This window comes from Geotrypetes seraphini, chromosome 1, assembly GCF_902459505.1.
Source record: "Geotrypetes seraphini chromosome 1, aGeoSer1.1, whole genome shotgun sequence".
NCBI lineage: Eukaryota > Metazoa > Chordata > Amphibia > Gymnophiona > Dermophiidae > Geotrypetes > Geotrypetes seraphini.
The window spans coordinates 26,740,896-26,760,842 of NC_047084.1; the positions used below are offsets into that span (position 1 = coordinate 26,740,896).

Sequence of the window (19,947 nt, forward strand, 5' to 3'; positions counted from 1 at the left end):
ATACCCAGACATCATATGGATCCAAACTGGCCCCCAATTTAAATTGGAGAAGATTACTGGTCCTAAACAGAAAGTAGTGGAGTGTAATAAGAGAGTCTGCCTGTTGGTGTCACCGCTGCCACGGCTCCGTCCTAGCATCTGCTCAGGTTGACCAAATGGCCACCCTGCGCTCGCGCTCATGAACGAAAAGCCGTTGCGCCAGCTCTCGCGCCTCCTTTTTTTTAATTCCTAGGGTCCAGCCTACTCTGGCGCCCATCCGCTGCGCGTCATGTGACGTGAAAGATCAGCTGACAGTTGTTTCCTTATTTCACCGACAAGCTTTGATCTTCTTAGTAACAGTCAGTAGTTGTGGAAGGCAGCGAGTTTTTCTCGGTTCTTAAGTTCTCGTGACCATGCGGAGCTTCCGCTGCTCGTTCCTTTTGCTCCTTTCTGCCTGTGAGGTCCTATTTGGGGCACAAATGCGGAGGGAGGAGGAGGAAGAGGAGCGGCAGCGGTTGACATCGGAAGAGTCCTCCTGGGGTTCTCTGTGGCCCCTTCCTCGCTTGGTGAAGCTTTCTGGGGATTCTTTCGCTTTGACTTCTGCTTTCACGATTGAGCACGGGCCGGGCTCCTACGCCGGAGCCTCCTGTTCCATTCTGCAGGAACGCCTTCCGTAGGTCTGTGCTTGGGAATTCATGGGAGGGATGAACATCACCTTAATGGGGGGTGGATTCTGGAAGAATTGCGGATATAACTCGTTGCCAGAAAATTGCTTTTCTATCCAGACACTAGGTGCAAATTATTGTTTGGGTGGTTCTTTCTTTATATAGCAGCAGTTTGGCTAGTGATTTTATACTGGGGTGTTCATGACTTGTGAGGTTGCAGAAGGCACTAGTTCCTGGTTTGGAAAGGGCATTGTAGACTGCAGTGCTTTGCGGGGACCTCTAACCGTCCTCCGGGGGGGGGGGGTTTGATTCTGGTACAAGCACAGGGTGCTGCTTCTATTAAAACTTATCTTGTTCATAATATTTAGTGCTATAAACAAAAATAATAGATGTTGTAGGAAGTTACACAACAAAGTGAAATATTGATTGACATCCATGATGTGCTTCTATTCTTTAGGTCAGATGCTGACAGTGTCTAAGCAGAGGGGGTGATAGCATCTCATGCTGTTGTATACTGCTCGTCTTGCATTTTTGCACTCTAATGAAAAAATGTTTGACACTGACTTCAACTGCCTAGCTGAGCACTTGCTCAAGTTTTCTTAGATTGGTCCTCGTTTTATTTTTTTCCTTACAGAATATATTTTGACCTAGATTTTCTGCTAACCTCTCTACAATGTCAACATAACTTACTGCAAAGCAGATCCAGAACCCCATTGCATTCCATGAATAAAACTTTTCTCCAGGGAAAACGCAGTTTACAAAATTTAACTATAATATACTGCCTGCCTATCCAGCACTTGATATAACAAGTATTACCACCAAGGAAGTCATTATGAGAATAATTTATTAAAATCAAACCTGTTACCACATTTTGCCTTTAAGTTGTGTCTGCGGTTTAAAAACCATCAAGAAAGTGATAATAAAAACAGAGAACTGTAATACTGCTTGCAGGGTGGAGTTACAACTGAAGGTGTGTTCTTCCAGCCTTTATGGGTGCTGTAGGAGTTCTAAATGCATGTTGGCTCAGTCTCCTGCACTGTTTAATGTTTGTCAAGTAGTGTATGTACACATGTTGGGGTGGGAGGGGAGTAGGAGGAGTGATGGGAGCAGGGGTGGTACACAGCAGTTTGAAAGTGTGGAGTTAATTCTAAGATTTTCAAGATTTCATTTAAGACGATGAAACAGTTTGCTCTGCTAGGTTGCACAAGAAAAATGAGGTGATAATGCCTCTGCACCAGTCAGTGTGACCTAATATGGAGCATTTTGTTCCATTCTGGAGGCTATGACACCAAAAAATATATTGAGTATTGATAGACTAGAAAAGTACTACCAAAATTTTGTACAATCTGTATTAAAGCCTACGAAGTAAGACTAAATGAACTGAATATATTTGGAGCAGGATAAGGCAGCACTGGTCCTTATGTGCAGTAAGATGATCAGGTTTTCAAGCTATGCACATGCATTTCATACACGTTCTTTGGGACTATCCTGAAAACATAACTAGTGTGTGGCATTGAAGGATGGAAGTTGTCTATTGCTGTATCTTATTCTTCCTTGTTCCATGTACCTCAAACAAAGCACTTTTTCAGTGAAAAATTTAATTTAGATTGAGAGATTATGTTGTCAAGTTTGAAGAGGGAGAATCTGCAGTTATATTAGAAAATAATTTTATAGCAAGGACAATGAATATGAAGGAGTCGGACTGGTTTTCCTGAGTCTTGAACTAAGTTTCCCCTTAATAAAATGCTGAATTATGTTTAATTCCAGACCTGACTTATCTCATGATCTAGCCTGCCTACATTGGGTGTTGTAGCTTGGGTGTTAGCTTCTTACTGTGTATGCTGAGAAAACCATATTGTATTTTGCCCTTCTGGACATGTGATAGAAATACTGCAGGGCTTAGATAAGTGTCCTGCTCCCTATAGGACTATAAGGTTAACCTCTGAACCAATAATAAGTGCAAGCTTAGGACCAATGATTGTTAAGAAAATGTAGCAAAAATAACAAATGAGAAGTTGTATCCAGTTGTTTAGCCAGAAAATGCATAAATATCACTGTAATTTCCTGGTTGGGCACTTCTGAAGCTGCCAGCTTGGGGCTCAGGAGTAGAGAGTTGCACGGGGACAGAAATCCCACCCGTCCCCACGAGGAATCCCTTCCATCCCCGCCCGTCCCTATAAACTTCAGAAATGTTATTTCATTTAATTATGCTACTGAATTAAAGGCTCTGGTAGAAGCCCATTTACAAATAAGCAAAAAGACTTTATTAATTTGGAAATATTAATTGGGAAGAATACATACTTTGTAAACGGGTTTCTATCAGAACATCTAATGTTTATAAATTTTTATCAACACAACTAATAATATACTACTTTATCCTGAAGCAAAAAGAAATATAATTTTTTTCTTACCTTTGTTGCCTGGTTTCTGCTTTCCTCGTGTTCTCATTCAATTCCTTCCATCCACTATCTCTCTTCTCTCTGCGTCTTCCATTTGCTCTGTTACTGTGCCTCTCCCTTTCTCCCCCCTTCAAAATTGGTCTGGCACCTATCTTCTTCCCTCCGCTCTCCCCATAGTCTGGCATCTCTGTCTTCTTCCCTGCCAGCGTCTTCTCCCCACTCTCTCTTCCCCATTTTCTTTCAGCGTCCTTCTTTCCCCCCCTGTCTTCCCCATGTCCTTTCAGCGTCCTCCTTCCCCCACCCCTGTCTTCCCCATGTCCTTTCAGGGTCCTCCTTCCCCCCCACCATCTTCCCCATGTCCTTTCAGCGTCCGTCTTCCCCATGTCCTTTCAGGGTCCTTCTTTCCCCCCCCGTCTTCCCCATGTCCTTTCAGCGTCCTCCTTCCCCCCCTTCGTCTTTCCCATGTCTTTTCAGCATCCGTCTCCCCCCCTCCCCCGTCTTCCCCATGTCCTTTCAGCGTCCGTCTTCCCCATGTCCTTTCAGCGTCTTTTCCTCTCCACTTCACATTTCCTCCCTTTCTCTCTCCCTGCCCCTTACCTTCGTGACGTTTCTCCGCCCCTCCCCCCGACAACAGAACAGGCCCGGTCCGACAAACCTCCCTGCCCTGTAGCTGCGAATCTAAATTACCTTCTTAGAGCAGCTGGAGTATTGAAGCTGTTGTAAGAAGGTAATTTAAATTTGCAGCTACAGAGCAGGGAGGTTTGTCGGACTGGGCCTGTTGTTGGTCGGTTGGGGGTATCGCCACAAAGGTAAGGAGACCTGGCCGGCTGTGCACACCCCCCCCCCTTGGTACGCCACTGCCTTTCCCTACCTGCCCTGCCGCAGCACATAGCCGATCGGAAGACTTCCACGATGTCAGCGCTGACGTCGTGAAAGACTTCCGATCGGCTGTGTGCTGCGGCAGGGCAGGTAGGGAGAAGACGAACCCGCGGGATCCCCGTCATCCCCGTTTCCGTGCAGCTCTCTACTCAGGAGTCAGCATATGCTAAATAAAACACCTGTGCTTTCTTCAAGTCTCTAAGGGCTCCTTTTACTAAGACACACTAGTGGTTTAACGAGCGTAATAGCGCGCGCTAGCCGCTACCGCCTCCTCTTCAGCAGGCGATAGTTTTTGGCCAGCGCAGGGGTTAGCGAGTAATGAAAAGTCGCACGTGTTAACCCTGCTAGCGTGGCTTAGTAAAAGGAGCCCTAAGTTTTGTGGATGACCAAAGTGACCTTTCAAATGCACTGAGGTGGTGAAGGTTCAAAAGGTAACAGAATTCATAGAACAGACAGAGAATCTCTGGTTGCTCAAAAGTGATAAGAAATCCAAACATAAGCAGAACTGAAGGCTGACAGAAGTAAACTGAGCAGATCTGATCTCATGATCTGTTGCATAGTAACAGGCTGTTCAGCTGCTGCTGTCTCTGCCTGTAAAGTTTCTTGGCTGTATAAATTCTACAGGAAAGGTGATCTAGCAATTCTGGAAATATTAAACACAAAGAAACAGGCATTTTATGACAAAGATGTATTTTGATTTTGAAATAATGTTGACAATTCTGCTGAAGTGCTTCAGTCTCTTGTCAGTGAGATAAGGCAGAGCCATAGCTGAAAATTTTTCATATTGTCAGAAGGAAGTAAAGGCTTTACAGCAAATGTGGTAATACCTTTGTTTTTTGATTGGCCAGCCAGTCGGTGTTCCAGAAGAAAGTTTAATGAATCACATCCTTCTTGCTTTGCATGCCGATTCCCCTCATTTGCATGCATGGATCGGGATTAGAACACAGGTTATTGAATCGGGTCGCAAAGGGCTCGCAAACCGATCAGTACACGATTGGTTTGCTTAGTGAATCTAGCCCAGGGACCTCAAAGTCCCTCCTTGCCGCAATCCAGTCGGGTTTTCAGGATTTCCCCAATGAATATGCAGGAGATCTATGTGCATGCACTGCTTTCAATGCATATTCATTGGGGAAATCCTGAAAACCCGACTGGATTGCGGCCCTCGAGGAGGAACTTTGAGACCCCTGATCTAGCCCCTAGTAAGATAGCTAGGGTTGTACGAGTCACTTTATTTATATGATCCACCCAAACAAACTCTGCTGGAAACCTATGATTTATCATGGTCTTATTTTATAACCAATCCAGAGACCTGCTGCTCCACCGCCGCAATGCAGCCTGCCTGCATCTCAAAATGCTCATTTATGCACTCCACTGCAGACTGAAGCTTATGGAGCCGATCTTCTAAGGCTGCCGACACCAGGCGGGAAATTTCCTGCGCCCACTCTCCCCACTGTGCTGGGGCCGAAGTCGGAGTCAGCGCCGCCGCCATTTTGTTATCAGAGAGAGCAGACTTGGTTTTCGGCGGCCTCGCAGAACACACCAGCATGCCGGACACAAAGCACCGCTCCCGGGGCTGCACTCGCGCACAGCACTTAAAGAAGGTCTCCGGAGAGAATTTTGCCGATCGGGCAGTGATTTAGCGGGAGTTTAGCTGGGTTTAGGAGACCGGGGACCGGAGAGCTCAAGGGCACACGTACGTTCAGAGCGCTCGAGTTTGGTCGCACTGCAGGCCCAGGTGACAGCGCTGACTGACCGCCTTGATGAGCAGGAGAATCGCCAACGCCGTAACAACCTTCGCGTGGTGGGTCTCCCAGAGCTCTGGGCTGATCAGGATCTGTACCACTTTTTTCAACTCTGGCTACCGACTAAGTTGGGCCTGGAGGTACCGCCGACTGGCTTTATCTGTGAGCGAGCGCATCGCCTGGGCTCTCGCTCGGGGAATAATAACCGTCCTAGGGCTGCGATTGCTGGCTATCTTAACTGGAAAGAAAAAGAACTTATTCTACAAGCTTACCGGAAAGTGGGTCAGTTGGACTATGATGGCAAGAAACTGTTGCTGTTTAACGACTACTCCCTTCATGTGGCCTCCATGCGTAAAGAAATGGCTCCCCTGTGCACCGCGCTACATAGAAGAGGGGTGAGGTTTGCACTGGTATACCCAGCATTGCTGCACATTTGGAGAGAGAGGAAGCCTCACACCTTTGTTGATCGAGCAGCGGCGCAGAAATATCTGTATTCCATGCCGGCGGTAGCTGACGGGGGAGCCCAGGAGGTTGATCCGGCCCTATGAGGCAGTTTGTCATCAGCTTTCTTCTATCTGTGGCCTTCCTCTCTCTGAGTGGCATTGAACACCTAAGCTATGGAGGGGAGTGATGATTAGACTCGGCTGGCTGGTGTGGAAGTGAGCTGCCTGGCGACCTTTTGCTCTGGTTTGGTCTCCTGCTTAGGACTGTTTTGGGGCCGCCAGCAATACATTTTGTTTGGAATCTCTGCTGTTCCATACTTGCTGGGGTTTGTTTGGATTGGGCTGCTCCGCCGATTTGTTTCACCGATGGTTGCATTTTCTTTTCCTATGGGTAGTTACTGTCTTTTTGGGAGACTGTGGGTCCCTGAGAGCTCAGTTCAGGACTTATAGGTTGCTCCGCTTTTTGGGAGTGGAACTTTTTGTTTTCAGTTTTTTCTTTTGTATTGGGGATTTTTGGGGACGGCTCTGGGGAAGTCTTTCTCAGGGGGGAGGGTTGAGGTTGGAGGGGAGGGGGGATGTTGGGTGGGGTTGTGGGAGAGTAGCTGGTGTTTGACTGTGGACCTGTGTGGTGGTTGTATGTATGGGTAGGGGTGAGAGATGTGAGGGTGGTGGTGCAGCGCTCTTGGGGGCGGTTGGCCTTGCCTTCATGTCCCATGCTCTTTTTTTTTAGAGTGAAAAAAAAAAATAACCAATCCAGTTTCATTACTCTAAAGAACTAGCAACTGGTAAGGACCAGTTGCTTGTGCTAAAACCCTGCTCTCTGCCCCGATTTTCCTTCCTTTAGCCACCCAGCTCAGCCCCGATTCTCCTGCCTTTTGCCGCCTCTGTACTCTAATGCTCTGCCTCCCTTTCCTGCAGTGTGAGCCCATGGTTTTAACCCGCTTTAAACCCGTGGGTTAAAACCACGGGCTAATGAGTAAAATAAAAAAGCACGGACTTCAAACGCATGCGCAGATCATCTACAGGCAAAGTAGATGGTCTGCGCATTGTGACCAGCCAGGTATTCTCCCTGCTCAGGTCCCAGTTAGGACAGAGGAAAAAGCAGAAAGAAAGAAATCCTGGGGAGGAATCGGGAAGGTACAGGCAGTTCCTGACAATGATAATAACTCTGTCCACCGGGGGAGCCCAAGAGGTCCTTGGAACACTGCCAGGGCTGACACAGCAGGGCGTTGCCCCAAGGTACTTAAACCTGTAACTGAGAACAGGAAGGGAAGCCAACTAGGGAGGAGATTGAAGCCCTTTCTCCCTAGAGAGTCTCTGGAGCCAAACAGGTGCAACAAGCCTATTCCAATGGAGCTGGTTGAGGCTGGTCAGGCAGAGGAGCCACAGTTGCCAGAAGATCAGTCCATGGAAGTTGAGGAAAGCCTGACAGAATATGACCCTGAATTTGTGGAAACTATGCAGGTGGATTTGGCTTCCACCCACAAGCAGTGAGTGAAATTTGTTTGTTTTGTACTGCTTGAGGAACTATTTTTGATTGCAAGCTAGAGAGTGATTTTTCTTGGGGAGATGAATTGGCAAGTCAAGTTAAAGACTTCATTTTGCAAAACCTATCACTCTCCTGACTTGGCAGTGAGTGGAACTGGCCAGAGGCTTGTGTGGACTTTGGGCACCAGTGTGGAGTGAGTGCCATGAACTGTATTATGTTTGTATTTTGAAACTGCCTGCGTGGGAGCAGACAGGGCTGCGACTGAGGGGAATTAAACTCTCTGCCACAGCTGAAGTTGAAGCACTGCTGAGAGCAAGTTAAAGACTTTATTTTGGTGCTGTTATTTGCTTTCCTTGTTTGCTACTTTTTGTGTTGCTTTCATTAAGAACATTCTGACAAGTTTGGCGATTATTTTGAAAGACTACTCACCTTGAGACAATAAGGAAATAAATTTAATATTATTTTTCTACGAAAGGAAAATTGTAGTGACTTTTGTTGATTGATTTTCTTTTCCTTTTTATTCCTGTGTGGAGTTCGGTCCTGCAGGGTGGCTCCAGTCCGGGCCACACGACTGGGTGTTATTTTGGGTGGCTTACCACTGAGAGTACCATTGAAGCCCTGACCTGGGCTACAGTGGGCCACAGCATGCGCTGGGATCGCTCTTCAGCAATCCGTGTGGTCATACCTCCGGTCAGCCTGCTTTGCATGCAGGCACGTTCTGAATCGGTCGCCTGTACTCGGATCGCCCACGGATCGGATCAGTGAACAACTGCTTCAACCCCTCCCCCCCAACCAATTCCCCATGTCCCTTAGAAATCCAAAAAGTTGTTTTCTTGGTGCTGTGAACTGACATGGCTGTATGGTTTCCATCCTTTGTCATTTGTGGGATCCTTTGAGTATTCCATGACCTTTCCTTTTCAATTACTTTGCTGTTTGTCTCTTACCACCTCTATAGTTACATTAGGAATGCTCACAATTGGAAATGGGACTTCCGGTGATGTCACTAATCTTGATGGTGGGTTGAGGATGGAGCACTGACCTCAGGTGGCTCCGTACCCCCTTCCATGTGAAGTGCAAGCGGAAAAAAAGGAAAACAGTATCTGAAGAGCCTTTGGAGAATTGTAAGATAAGATGCCGGCGAACAAAAAGCTTGAGGAGAGTCGCTCTCAGGAAAGAGGGCAGGAGAAAGGTGGCCTTCGGTGTGGACCAAGAACTGCCCAAGAGACGCCATGTGAGTCGGGAGAGAGTGCATCGGAGGAGGAAACGGAGCGAACGGTTCTGCCTCGGAGGAGACATGGAGACCCGGCAGTTTTGGCCATAAAGGAAGAAATTCAGCAGTGGGCCCTAGAAATAAAGAGTGAAGTAGCTGCGGTGAAAGGGAAGATAAAAGATGCTGTAAAAGAAATAAGGCAGGATTTGGCGGACTTGTTGGAACGAGTGGGAGAAGCAGTGGCGAGTTGGTGAGCAAGATGAAAGACTGTGTGAATCGTATAGAAGATTTGGAGAATAGATCTCGGCAGCAAAATTTGTGAAAGTGGCGTAGGAAATATTTGCCTTTATGCTAACATCTGAGAGTTCAGAAGAGACTCCCCTAGCCACAGTGAAAATAGACAGGGCTCACAGGATGGCCGGTTCCAGATTGTCTGAGAACCCTCGGTACATACTTGTATGCCTGCATAATTTTGTAGATAAAGAGCGATTGATCCGTAAAGCCAGAGAATTGGGTATGGTAACCTGGCAGACTTATAATTTTGAGATATTTCAGGATTTATCTGCTATTACAGTGTTCTTCAACCTTTTGACACCTATGGACCGGTGGAAATAAAATAATTATTTTGTGGACCGGCAGTTGAAGAACACTGGGCTAAGTCTTGGACCAGACCATGCCCATCTCCGCCCCAGACCTCACCCCATAATAATACTAATTGTAACACCATTTTTTCCATATATATATACACATACACAATATAATTGTATTAACAACACATAATGGTTAATCACAAAATTAAAACTACACGAAGCACACTGTATGCTTCTCAATATTCATTCCTACCAGAATACAGATAACCCCATGCAAATGCAGGACCAAAAACTAAAAGTACTGTACTAATATTTACAAAAAAAACCTTAAGATGCAAGACTCTGCATGCAGTACAACCCCAGAGAAATAGAAACAAATGCATTTTTTCCTGAACAGTGCAAAATACAGACAGCAGATGTAAATTCTCAAAATTGACACAATTCAATCACTAAATTAAAAAATAAAATCATTCCCCCTACCATTGTTGTCCCCTCCTTCCATGCTGTGCCTTGCCTTCTGCCCTCCACCCCGGTGTTATCTTTGGGCCAGCTCCCTCTTCCTCAGTGCACAAAGCCGTGGGCAGCGGCTCCTCGTCCATCCCGTGCCTCATCTGGAAGCCTTCCCTCTGACATTGTGACATCAGAGAGAAGGCTTCCAGTTCAGACACAGGACATGCGTAGGAATCTCTGCCCATGGCTTTGTGCACTGCAGCACTGAGGAAGAGGGAGCCGGCACAAAGACAACGCCGCATCGATCGTACCATAGACCGGCGGCTGAAGAATACTGTCTCAGGCCCGATGCACGTGCCGGCCCTGTAGACCGGCAGGAAATTTCTGCGGACCGTTGGTTGAAGAACACTGTGCTATTACACTACAGAAGAGGAGGGAATTTCACCCAATTCTTACAGTCCTGAAACAGAAGAATTTGCGTTTATAAATGGCTGTTTTCATTTGGCCTTTTGATAACAATAAATGGTACTCATAAGAAAGTTATATCTGTGATTTAAGCGGAGGATTATTTATGTAAGGAGGGCTTGATGGAATCGACTGGGCTGGCTACTGGTTCAACAGCACTACAAAAATTGGAAAAGTATCGCTGGCAGGAGTCTACTGTTAGATCTAAGAAAAGGCAACAGGAGGAACAACAATTGAGGCTGGGGCAGGAATCTAAGGGCGTGTTGGTCCCTGTCGGATGGATAGACTGATGCAAGATTAATGACTATGATATAAAGTAGTTAACTGGAACTGAGTAAATGATAAGTTCTTCATTTAAATAAGTCAGATGAAGCACTGAATATAATTAGGAATAATTGTGGAGAAGAGTGATTGGGATGTGTGAATGTTGAGAGGGAGGGGGGAGAAGTTTAAAATTTGATAAGTTATATTGAGGTGGATGAGAGAATTGCATGAAGTCTTCCTGGAAGGGAAGAAAAGGGGGAGTGGGGATGGGATTTGGTGGAGGAGAGGGGTTGGGGAATTAAGGAGGACCTGGAAAGGAAAAGTGTAAGATCTGTATGGATAGGAAGGTTGAAGAGAATAAAATGAAAAAGTTATTGAAAGAATGAATGGAAGTAAGATAAGATTGGGAAGTTTGAATGTGAATGGACTTAATATATCTCAAAAACGCCATTTCTTTTTAAAAGGGATGAAAAGATTGAACTATATTTGTTATGTACAAGAAACACATTTACAAAAAAAAGGAGAAAGGATGATTCAATTTAAAGATTATCTGGTGTGAATTTGGGCTTCTAATAAGAAGGAGAAAAAGAAAGAAGGAAAGGGAATGGGAATATTTGATAAAAAAAACAAAGAGCTCCTTTTACAAAGGCACGCTAGCGGTTTAACACGTGCTAAACCGCCAGCCACTACTGCCTCCTCTTGAGCAGGCGGCAGTTTTTAGGCCAGCATGGGGATTAGTACGTGATGAAAAGTCGCGTGCGTTAACCCCGCTTAATAAAAGGAGCCCAAAGTTCTTACAAAGGCTGAATGGAAGGATGACGGAAGGAGATGGATCATATGGGTGGGGGAGTTGAATGGGGGAAAAGGTGACCTTGGTAAATTTGTATGCACCTAATATTAACCAAGGGAAATTTTTTGAAGAAATTTTGAGTATAATTTTGAAAAATCAAGAAGGACTACTGTTGGTGGGAGGGGATTTCAATCTGGTTCTGGATCCTCGCTGGGATTCTACGAGTAATAAAGATGATAGAACTAAAAAAGATAGGTTTAATATTTCTAGAAGTTTTTTAAATTGTTTCCTATCAGATGGGTGGTGGTCTTTACATATATTATTATTCTTCCCCCACCATAAAGTATATCGATGTATTTATATGATATATTTGGACAAAGTATTGGGAAGTAAATTAATAGATGCTAAAATAAGAGGAAACCAGTTGGACGGATCATACACCAATATGGGTAGATTTAACACTTTAAGCTATGAATACGGTACTGGATATTAAATAATCTGTTATAAGATCCTAAAATAGTTCAGAAGATAGAGCAGATTATTAGAATTTTTTTTGATAATATCAATCAATATTCTCCTATTACGATTTGGGAATCCCTTAAAAACTGTTCTAAGGGGAGAGTTAATCACTATGGCCTCCCATAAAAAAAGATCTGAGAAATAATGAAAAAAATTTAGAGAAATTGATGGGATTGGTAATACAACATAAAAAGGGAGTGGGGGTGTGTGATGAAGACAGCAGTGGACTAATTGTGTGAACTGCTAGAAGATTGGTGCTTTAAGGGAAGCTTCTCCTATTTCCAGCTCTTCAAGTGAAATCCTCTTGCCAGCAGCTAAGTACTTGGCTTGTTTTGTGTTTTTTGGTAATTTTGTAGTTTTGATTTTTTTTTTTTTTTACCACATTAAATATTAAACATTTTTGTTCTGTAGCATGGTGCTATAGATTGTATACCTCTGTGCTCAGGTGAATTGCAGTTTTTTCCCTCAGAGTTCTGAGTTGTTAGGCTATTTTTTTGTTTGTTTTGCTGCAGTTGTACCCGGATACAAGAGGAGCCTGTGATTATTGGACTCTAGCCGGTTAGCTTGATTGTCTGGCATGGATTAAGTTATCCTGCTTGTTCTAAGGCTCGTTTCAACATAGTGTTTTTAAAAAAATTTTGTCATAGGTGTGATACTATATAATAAATCTTTTTGGTGACAAAAAAATTCACCTTTTGGATATTTTTGTGTAATTACATTGTTCTTCTGTAAACATAAATCCCTCCAATAACCCCAGTTACTCAACAAGTTGGTGACCCTCTGTGCTGTCTTTACAGTGTTCCAGTTGCATCTTTGCACTGAATTAATCTCTGAACCCATTTCCGATCTTGTTTCTAGGTTAGAGTTAAATTTTAAAGTCTTTGATTACCGTTTCATCTTTTTGTGACAAACTACCAATCTTTGCAAGACCTGCTATCGAATTCAATCCAGAAGTTGGAATAAAATCATTTACACTCCCCATGATGTTCTCCATAAGAACATAAGAACATAAGAACTGCCTTCTCCGGATCAGACCTTCGGTCCATCAAGTCCGGCGATCCGCACACGCGGAGGCCCTGCCAGGTGTACACCTGGCGTAATTTATAGTCCATCAAATCCTTATATGCCTCTCTTAAGGAGATATGCATCTAGTTTGCTCTTGAAGCCTAGGATGGTCGATTCTGTCATAATCTCCTCTGGGAGAGCATTCCAGGTGTCAACCACTCTCTGAGTAAAGCAGAACTTCCTGACATTAGTCCTGAACCTGTCCCCCCTCAGCTTCATTACATGTCCTCTAGTCCGTGTCAAATTGGACAATGTAAATAATCTTCTCTGCTCTATTTTGTCGATTCCTTTCAGTATTTTGAAGGTCTCGATCATATCCCCACGCAGTCTCCTTTTCTCAAGGGAGAACAATCCTAGTGTTATAAGTCTGTCCTCGTATTCCAGTTTCTCCATACCCTTCACCAGTTTTGTTGCTCGTCTCTGCACCCTCTCCAGCAGCTTTATATCCTTCTTTAGGTAGGGGGACCAATGTTGGACACAGTATTCCAAGTGTGGTCTGACCATTGCCCTATAAAGCGGCATTATAACTTTCTCCGATCTACTCGAGATTCCTTTCTTTATCATGCCCAACATTCTATTTGCCTTCTTTGCCGCTGCCGCGCATTGTGCCGACGGCTTCAGGGTCCTATCTATCAGTACACCCAGGTCCTTTTCTTGTTCACTCTTCCCCAGAGTTGCACCTGACATTGTATACTCGTATTCCTTATTTTTATTGCCTAAATGCATTACCTTGCATTTCTCCACATTGAACTTCATCTGCCATTTCTCCGCCCATGTTTCTAACCGACACAAGTCGCTCTGGAGTTTCTCTCGATCCTCCTGCGATCTGATTGCCCGGCATAGTTTTGTATCGTCTGCAAACTTGATGATCTCACTGGATGTTCCTTCCTCCAGGTCATTGATATAAATATTAAAAAGGATCGGCCCAAGTACCGAGCCCTGGGGTACACCACTAGTCACTTTCTCCCAGTCGGAGAACTTCCCATTTATGCCCACTCTCTGCTTTCGGTTTTCCAGCCATTTGCCTATCCATCTTTGTATATCCCCCTCTATGCCATGGCTTTGTAGTTTCCTGAGAAGTCTTTCATGTGGAACTTTGTCGAACGCTTTCTGGAAGTCCAAGTATATTATGTCCACCGGCTTCCCACTATCAATTTGCTCGTTCACGGTCTCGAAAAATTGGAGTAAATTAGTCAAACATGATTTCCCTTTCCTGAATCCATGTTGACTGGGTTTCATCAAGTCGTATGCGTCCAAGTGCCGGACTATGCTATCCTTGATCAGTGCTTCAACCATCTTGCCAGGGACAGACGTAAGACTAACAGGTCTATAGTTGCCCGGTTCCCCTCTCGATCCTTTTTTGAAAATTGGGGTGACGTTCGCTATCCTCCAGTCGTCCGGTATCTGTCCAGTTCTGATTGTCAGGTTTGCAAGTTTTTGCAATAACTCTCCGATTTCAAACTTCAATTCTTTTAAGACTCTCGGATGAATCCCATCCGGTCCAGGGGATTTGTCACTTTTAAGTTTGTCGATCTGATAGTATATCTGGTCTAAGTCCACTTCAACTGTGGTGAGGCTGTCTTCTATTTCTCCTGCAAACACTTTCTCCGCTTCAGGTATTGTTGAGGTGTCCTCCTTCGTAAAGACGGACGCAAAGAAGGAATTTAGTTTGTCTGCGATTTGTTTATCTTCCTTGATGTACCCTTTTCTTCCCTGGTCGTCCAGGGGTCCCACTGCCTCTTTTGCAGGTTTTTTCCCTTTCACGTATCTAAAGAAGGGCTTGAAGTTTTTGGCCTCCTGGGCTATTTTTTCCTCATATTCCTGTTTTGCATCCCTCACCGCCTTGTGACATTTCTTCTGATCATCTTTATGTTTGTTCCAGGCTTCGGTTGTCTTTATGCATTTCCATTTTTTGAAAGAGTCCTTCTTTTCTTTTATGGCTTCCTTCACCTGTATGGTAAGCCATGCCGGTTCTCTTTTGCTCTTTGTTCTCCGATCTTTGGAAATCCTCGGAATGTAGAGATCTTGTGCTTCTGTGATAGTATTTTTCAGTAGGGTCCATGCCTGATCAACCGTTTCAAGTTTGTCCACCATCTTCTCGAGTCGTTTTTCTACCATGGCTCTCATGCTATCGTATTTACCCTTTTTAAAGTTCAAGGTGGTGGTTAAGGTTTTGGCATGTTTCCCTTTCCCGATGTCAAGTTTAAAGTTGATTACATTGTGATCACTCGTTCCCAGTGGAACTATGACTTCCACTTCTGTTATCTTGTCTACTACATTTGTAAAAGATTCCTGTGCCCCATCCATTTTGACCAAGGTAACTACTTTATGAGGGACAGAATCATTGATTGGCGATGAATATTTTCCAGCTTTTAGCATTTCTTCAAAGAAACGCTTGAAATGGGCTGCGACATGGCAAATGAGGTTTAACGTGGATAAGTGTAAGGTGATTCATGTCGGTAACAAAAATATTATACCCAAATACAGGATGTCTGGTGCAGTACTCGGATAGAACCCCAGGAAAAAGACTTGGGAGTACTGGTCGATAAGTCGATGAAGCCGTCCAAGCAATGCGCGGCGGTGAAAAGGGCAAACAGAATGCTAGGAATGATTAAGAAGGGGATCATAAACAGATCAGAGAAGGTTATTATGCTGCTGTACCGGGCCATGGTACGCCCCCACCTGGAATACTGTGTCCAGCACTGGTCGCCATACTTGAGAAGGACACAGTACTATCGAAAGGGTCCAGAGAAGAGCAACCAAAATGGTTAAGGGGCTGGAGGAGTTGTCATACAGTGAGAGATTAGAGAAACTGGACCACTTCTCCCTTGAAAAAAGGAGACTGAGAGGGGACATGATCGAAACATTCAAGATAATGAAGGGAATAGACTTAGTAGATAAAGACAAGGTAGGGGAGAACGAGAGGGCACTCTCTAAAGTTAAAAGGGGATAGATTCTGTACAAACACAAGGAAGTTCTTCTTCACCCATGGAGTGGAAAACTGGAACGCTCTTCCGGAAGCTGTTATAGGGGAAAACACCCTCGGATTCAAGACAAAGTTAGACAAGTTCCTGCTAAACCAGAACGTTCGCAGGTGAGGCTAGACTCAGTTAGGGCACTGGCCTTTGACCTAAGGGCCGCCGCAGGAACGGACTGCTGGGCATAATGGACCATTGGTCTAACCCAGCAGTGGCAATTCTTATGTTCGCAACCGACTTTACTGCTTCTTCAGAGGACTGGTCTCCATGCAGCTTTTGCCCAGATGCAGATAGTCCCTCAACAACCACTACTGCAAAATTATTTGAAACGGGGATTTCTTCTGCTTTTGAGCTTAGAGTGCTCGCGGCTCCTTTCCCCTTTTCAATCGCCCCTTCCAAGTGCCATCCTGCTGTTTGAAGAGATCCCTTTCGCTCAGCAGTGGGTAATGCCTGCCCGCTCGCCTCATCGCAGCAGCTCTTGGCTAGCCCCCGGCCCTTGGTGAGACTGTTCAGCCCTTCTACCGGGCTTTTAAATGCCATGCCGATTCCCTTCAGGCAGCTGTCCAATGAACCGCTCGTTGGCTTTAGACTCATTAAAGCCTTCAGCTGTGCCCTCAGGTTCTCATTTTCCTTTCCCAGTCTAGCCAACTCGCATGTGATACATAGGATCGCTGAAGTCAGGGGGACTTCAGCCTCAGTGTGGGCGACAAGCTCACACATCCCACAGGAAGACTTCATGCCTGCTGTCTCCATGGCCACGATTGTCCTAGTTTGCGGCTGCTACAGTTGTCAAAACCCTTTTTGCTTTTTTTGTTTGTTTGTTTGTTTTTCTCTCTCTCGGTACCAGCAGGACACGTAGAAGCGGCAGAAACAGAAAGTAGGCAGGACCCGGCAGCGAGGAAGGCCCGAAGCAAGTAAGAGCAGCAAGTTGTATGCTTGCTTCCCTCCTTCCCTCCCTTCGATTTGCTGCCCTATCTCCCGCCTTAGCTTTAAAAAAAAAAAAGTCAGACTGAGGCGGAAGTCAAACACTGAGCTTCTGGCGGCTCTTCAGGCTGTGCCGAGTCAGCATAGGGAATCCCCAAGCCGGTGAGAGGGGTTTTACGATTCGTGACCTGAGATGACAGCCGGGCGCTCACCTAAATTAGCTGGGCGGAGCACCTGGCTAAAACGTGCTAGGGAGAACACTAAATCTGTAGATATGTATTCTCTGTCTTTCATAGAAAAAATAGTTTTGAAATTATACAGCCATAAACATATAGCTGGTAGTTCTGTGGTGGTCCTTCTTCAATGAAAGGAAAGATTGCTGTGCTCCTCTCCTCTCCCCTCCCCCCACCCCACTTCTTTAGTACATGAAGACCAGGCAGTAGCAGATCATGGGGTATCAGTCCTAGGCCTTTCTGCTAGTGAGTGGGAATTCAAACCCAATCCTAAACATACTCTTAAGTAAAACTAATGTGCATATCTCACTGAGTGACTTAGAATTGTCAACAAATTTTTCTAAGCTGTCAAAAATACACATGATCAATCTAGATACAAGTAGGCAACTTAGACTCTCTATATATCTACTACAGATCCCTGGATTCTCATTTTATGTCTTTTGATTTGTCTTGACAGATATTTTGAATACATTTTGAGATATCCCAAAGGGCAGGATTCTTCAAGAACAACTTATGATGGAGAACAGACATCACAACTTCAGGTCATAATCATCTCATACGATCCTGAATGTGATAACTACCCTTCCGTTGATTCAGATGAGTCTTGTGAGTATGTGGTAATGAGGACAAAGAGAGATAGGGGAGATTGTTGCTTCCCAAGTCATTGTCCATTTGAGCTGTCCACTAGTATGCATTAGTGCTGCCTGATTCAGTGAAAATTTTTTTTCAATTTGACCTATTGAATTGATGATTCAATTTCACTTTTTCCTGCCCAATTGAGCATTTTTTTTTCCAAAACATCTTGGTGGGTCTAATTTGTAGCCTCTTCACCCACCCTCACCTCCTGTCCTCTCCAACACCACACCAGTGCTGTGGTGTAAACAAAAAATACTTTTCCTCTCTCTGATAGACAGCTAGCACAAACTAGGACCATAGAAACCTATGTTTCTATGTTTCTAATATCAGTTCTGCAAGATACACATTTCAAATGTGACATATTGTAATCACAAAATTAGAAAATAAAATTATTTTGTTTTGCCTTTTGTTGTCTGGTCATTTTATTATTCAAATCATGTCGGTCCCAGGCTCTGGTTTCTGTTTGTCTTCTGTTAACTCTCTCACCAGGGTCTCGTGCTCTCTCCATGCCCTCCACCCTATGTCCAATATTTCTCCCTATCTCCTCTCCATGCATGTCTCCCTCCCCTCCACCAAATGCAGGATTTCTCCCTCACCTCTTTCTACCTCTGTTGCATCTCTCCCTTCCTCTTCTTCACCCCATGTTCAACAATTCTTGCTCTCTCCCCCTCCCCCATGTGCATCGGCTTTCCTACCTCCTATCCCCCTGTGTAGCAGCTTTCAATCCTCCCACTGTGAGATCTGACATACCTTTGGGCCTCACAATGCAGCAGTAATGGTGGCTGTAGCTGGCGGGCAGAGGCAGCGCAGTGAACAGGCTGCTTCTGGCCTGCCCCACCAGGGCTTCCCTCTGTTGCATCTTCAGTGACATGCAGAGGGAAGGCCCTGGTGGGGCAGGCCAGGAGCAACCTGTTCAGAGAAATGCCTCTGCTGGCTGGCAGTTGCCGTTGCTGCTGCTACTGCTTTAGGAGACCCGGAGGTATGTCACGATTTGCTCAATTGAGGAGTCTTTTTTTTTTGTTTGTTTGTTTGTTTAAATTAATGAATTGATTTGAATCGATTCACTGAAGTGAATCAGTGAATCGGGTAGCACTAGTATGCATATGCTTCTTGAGCCCTACAGACATCACCTGTTCATAAGAACATAAGAATTGCCACTGTTGGGTCAGACCAGTGGTCCATCGTGCCCAGCAGTCCACTCACGCGGCGGCCCTCTGGTCAGAGACCAGAACCCCTAACTGAGACTAGCCCTACCTGTGTACATTCTGGTTCAGCAGAAACTTGTCTAACTTTGTCTTGAATCCCTGGAGGGTGTTTTCCCCAATCATGGAGGTGAGGGAGCTAGTTACAAGACAGATATTCAAAAGATTTTGTGCAGTTAAGTGACACATTTTCCACTTTTAAACTTTCTCCCCCAGCAGTCTTTTTTTCCGACAATTCTATCCAGTGAAAAGTTAACTGGTTGGTTTAAAAGGAAATTTGAACCATGTCAGTTGTGGTAAAGTCTGGTCAGAAAAATCGCTGTCTTAAAGTTTACTGGATAACATAGTTGATTTTTAATTTTTTTAACCAGCAATTTCCAGCTTTAGATTTAACCCATTAAGTGTTTGACTATCTAAAAATAATAAATTTATCTGGATTTCCACAAAGGCAAGTACGATTGATATCATTTGATGGAACCCTATGGGGGGAGGGGGGAAGGTTTCCTTACTTTTCAGCTACCTTCTAGAAGCTTTAGGGGTAATTCTATAAAGTAGGCATTAATGTACATGCTAGGTACATTCATAAATTATTAGAATGTATCCACTTGTGTTATTCTAAGACGCACTTTTTTTCCCCCAAAAAACTGGGTGGAAAAGTAGGTACATCTTATGGAGCGAATATAACAAATTTTTAAACACCCTCCTTCCCCCCCCCCCCTCGGTACCCTTTTTTACTTCTGGTGGTCCAGCGCTATATTGGCAGAAGCTTTCTGTGCTCCTGCCCCTCCCACGCTGGACGGCTGTCTCCTCATCTCTTGTGGCAGAGTAGCATACAAGGCAGGCATGAGCTTTTCGTGCTCCTGCCTGGTCCCACCCCACTCCCTGAATGGCTGCTGTCAGTTCTTGCAGAAGAGGGTGGGAGAGGATGGTTTGGGGGGAGGGCATCCAGTAGCAGGAAGGAGTGGGTATCCCTCCTGCCAAATTTTGCTGGTGCAGAAGGTAGTTCACTGTGGCATGAGGGAGTG

At 44.9% G+C, this 19,947-nt stretch overlaps 1 protein-coding gene across 1 annotated transcript in view; it reads left to right on the plus strand.

The window, feature by feature from the left end:
- Window positions 1-284: 284 nt before the first annotated feature.
- Window positions 285-19,947, plus strand: part of HEXB (hexosaminidase subunit beta) — a 202,616-nt gene continuing 182,953 nt past the window's right edge. Inside the window, 3 exon segments of the mRNA XM_033929284.1 lie at window positions 285-641; window positions 643-656; window positions 17,542-17,690. Coding sequence (XP_033785175.1) covers window positions 393-641; window positions 643-656; window positions 17,542-17,690 — 412 coding nt within the window. The 5' untranslated portion in view covers window positions 285-392.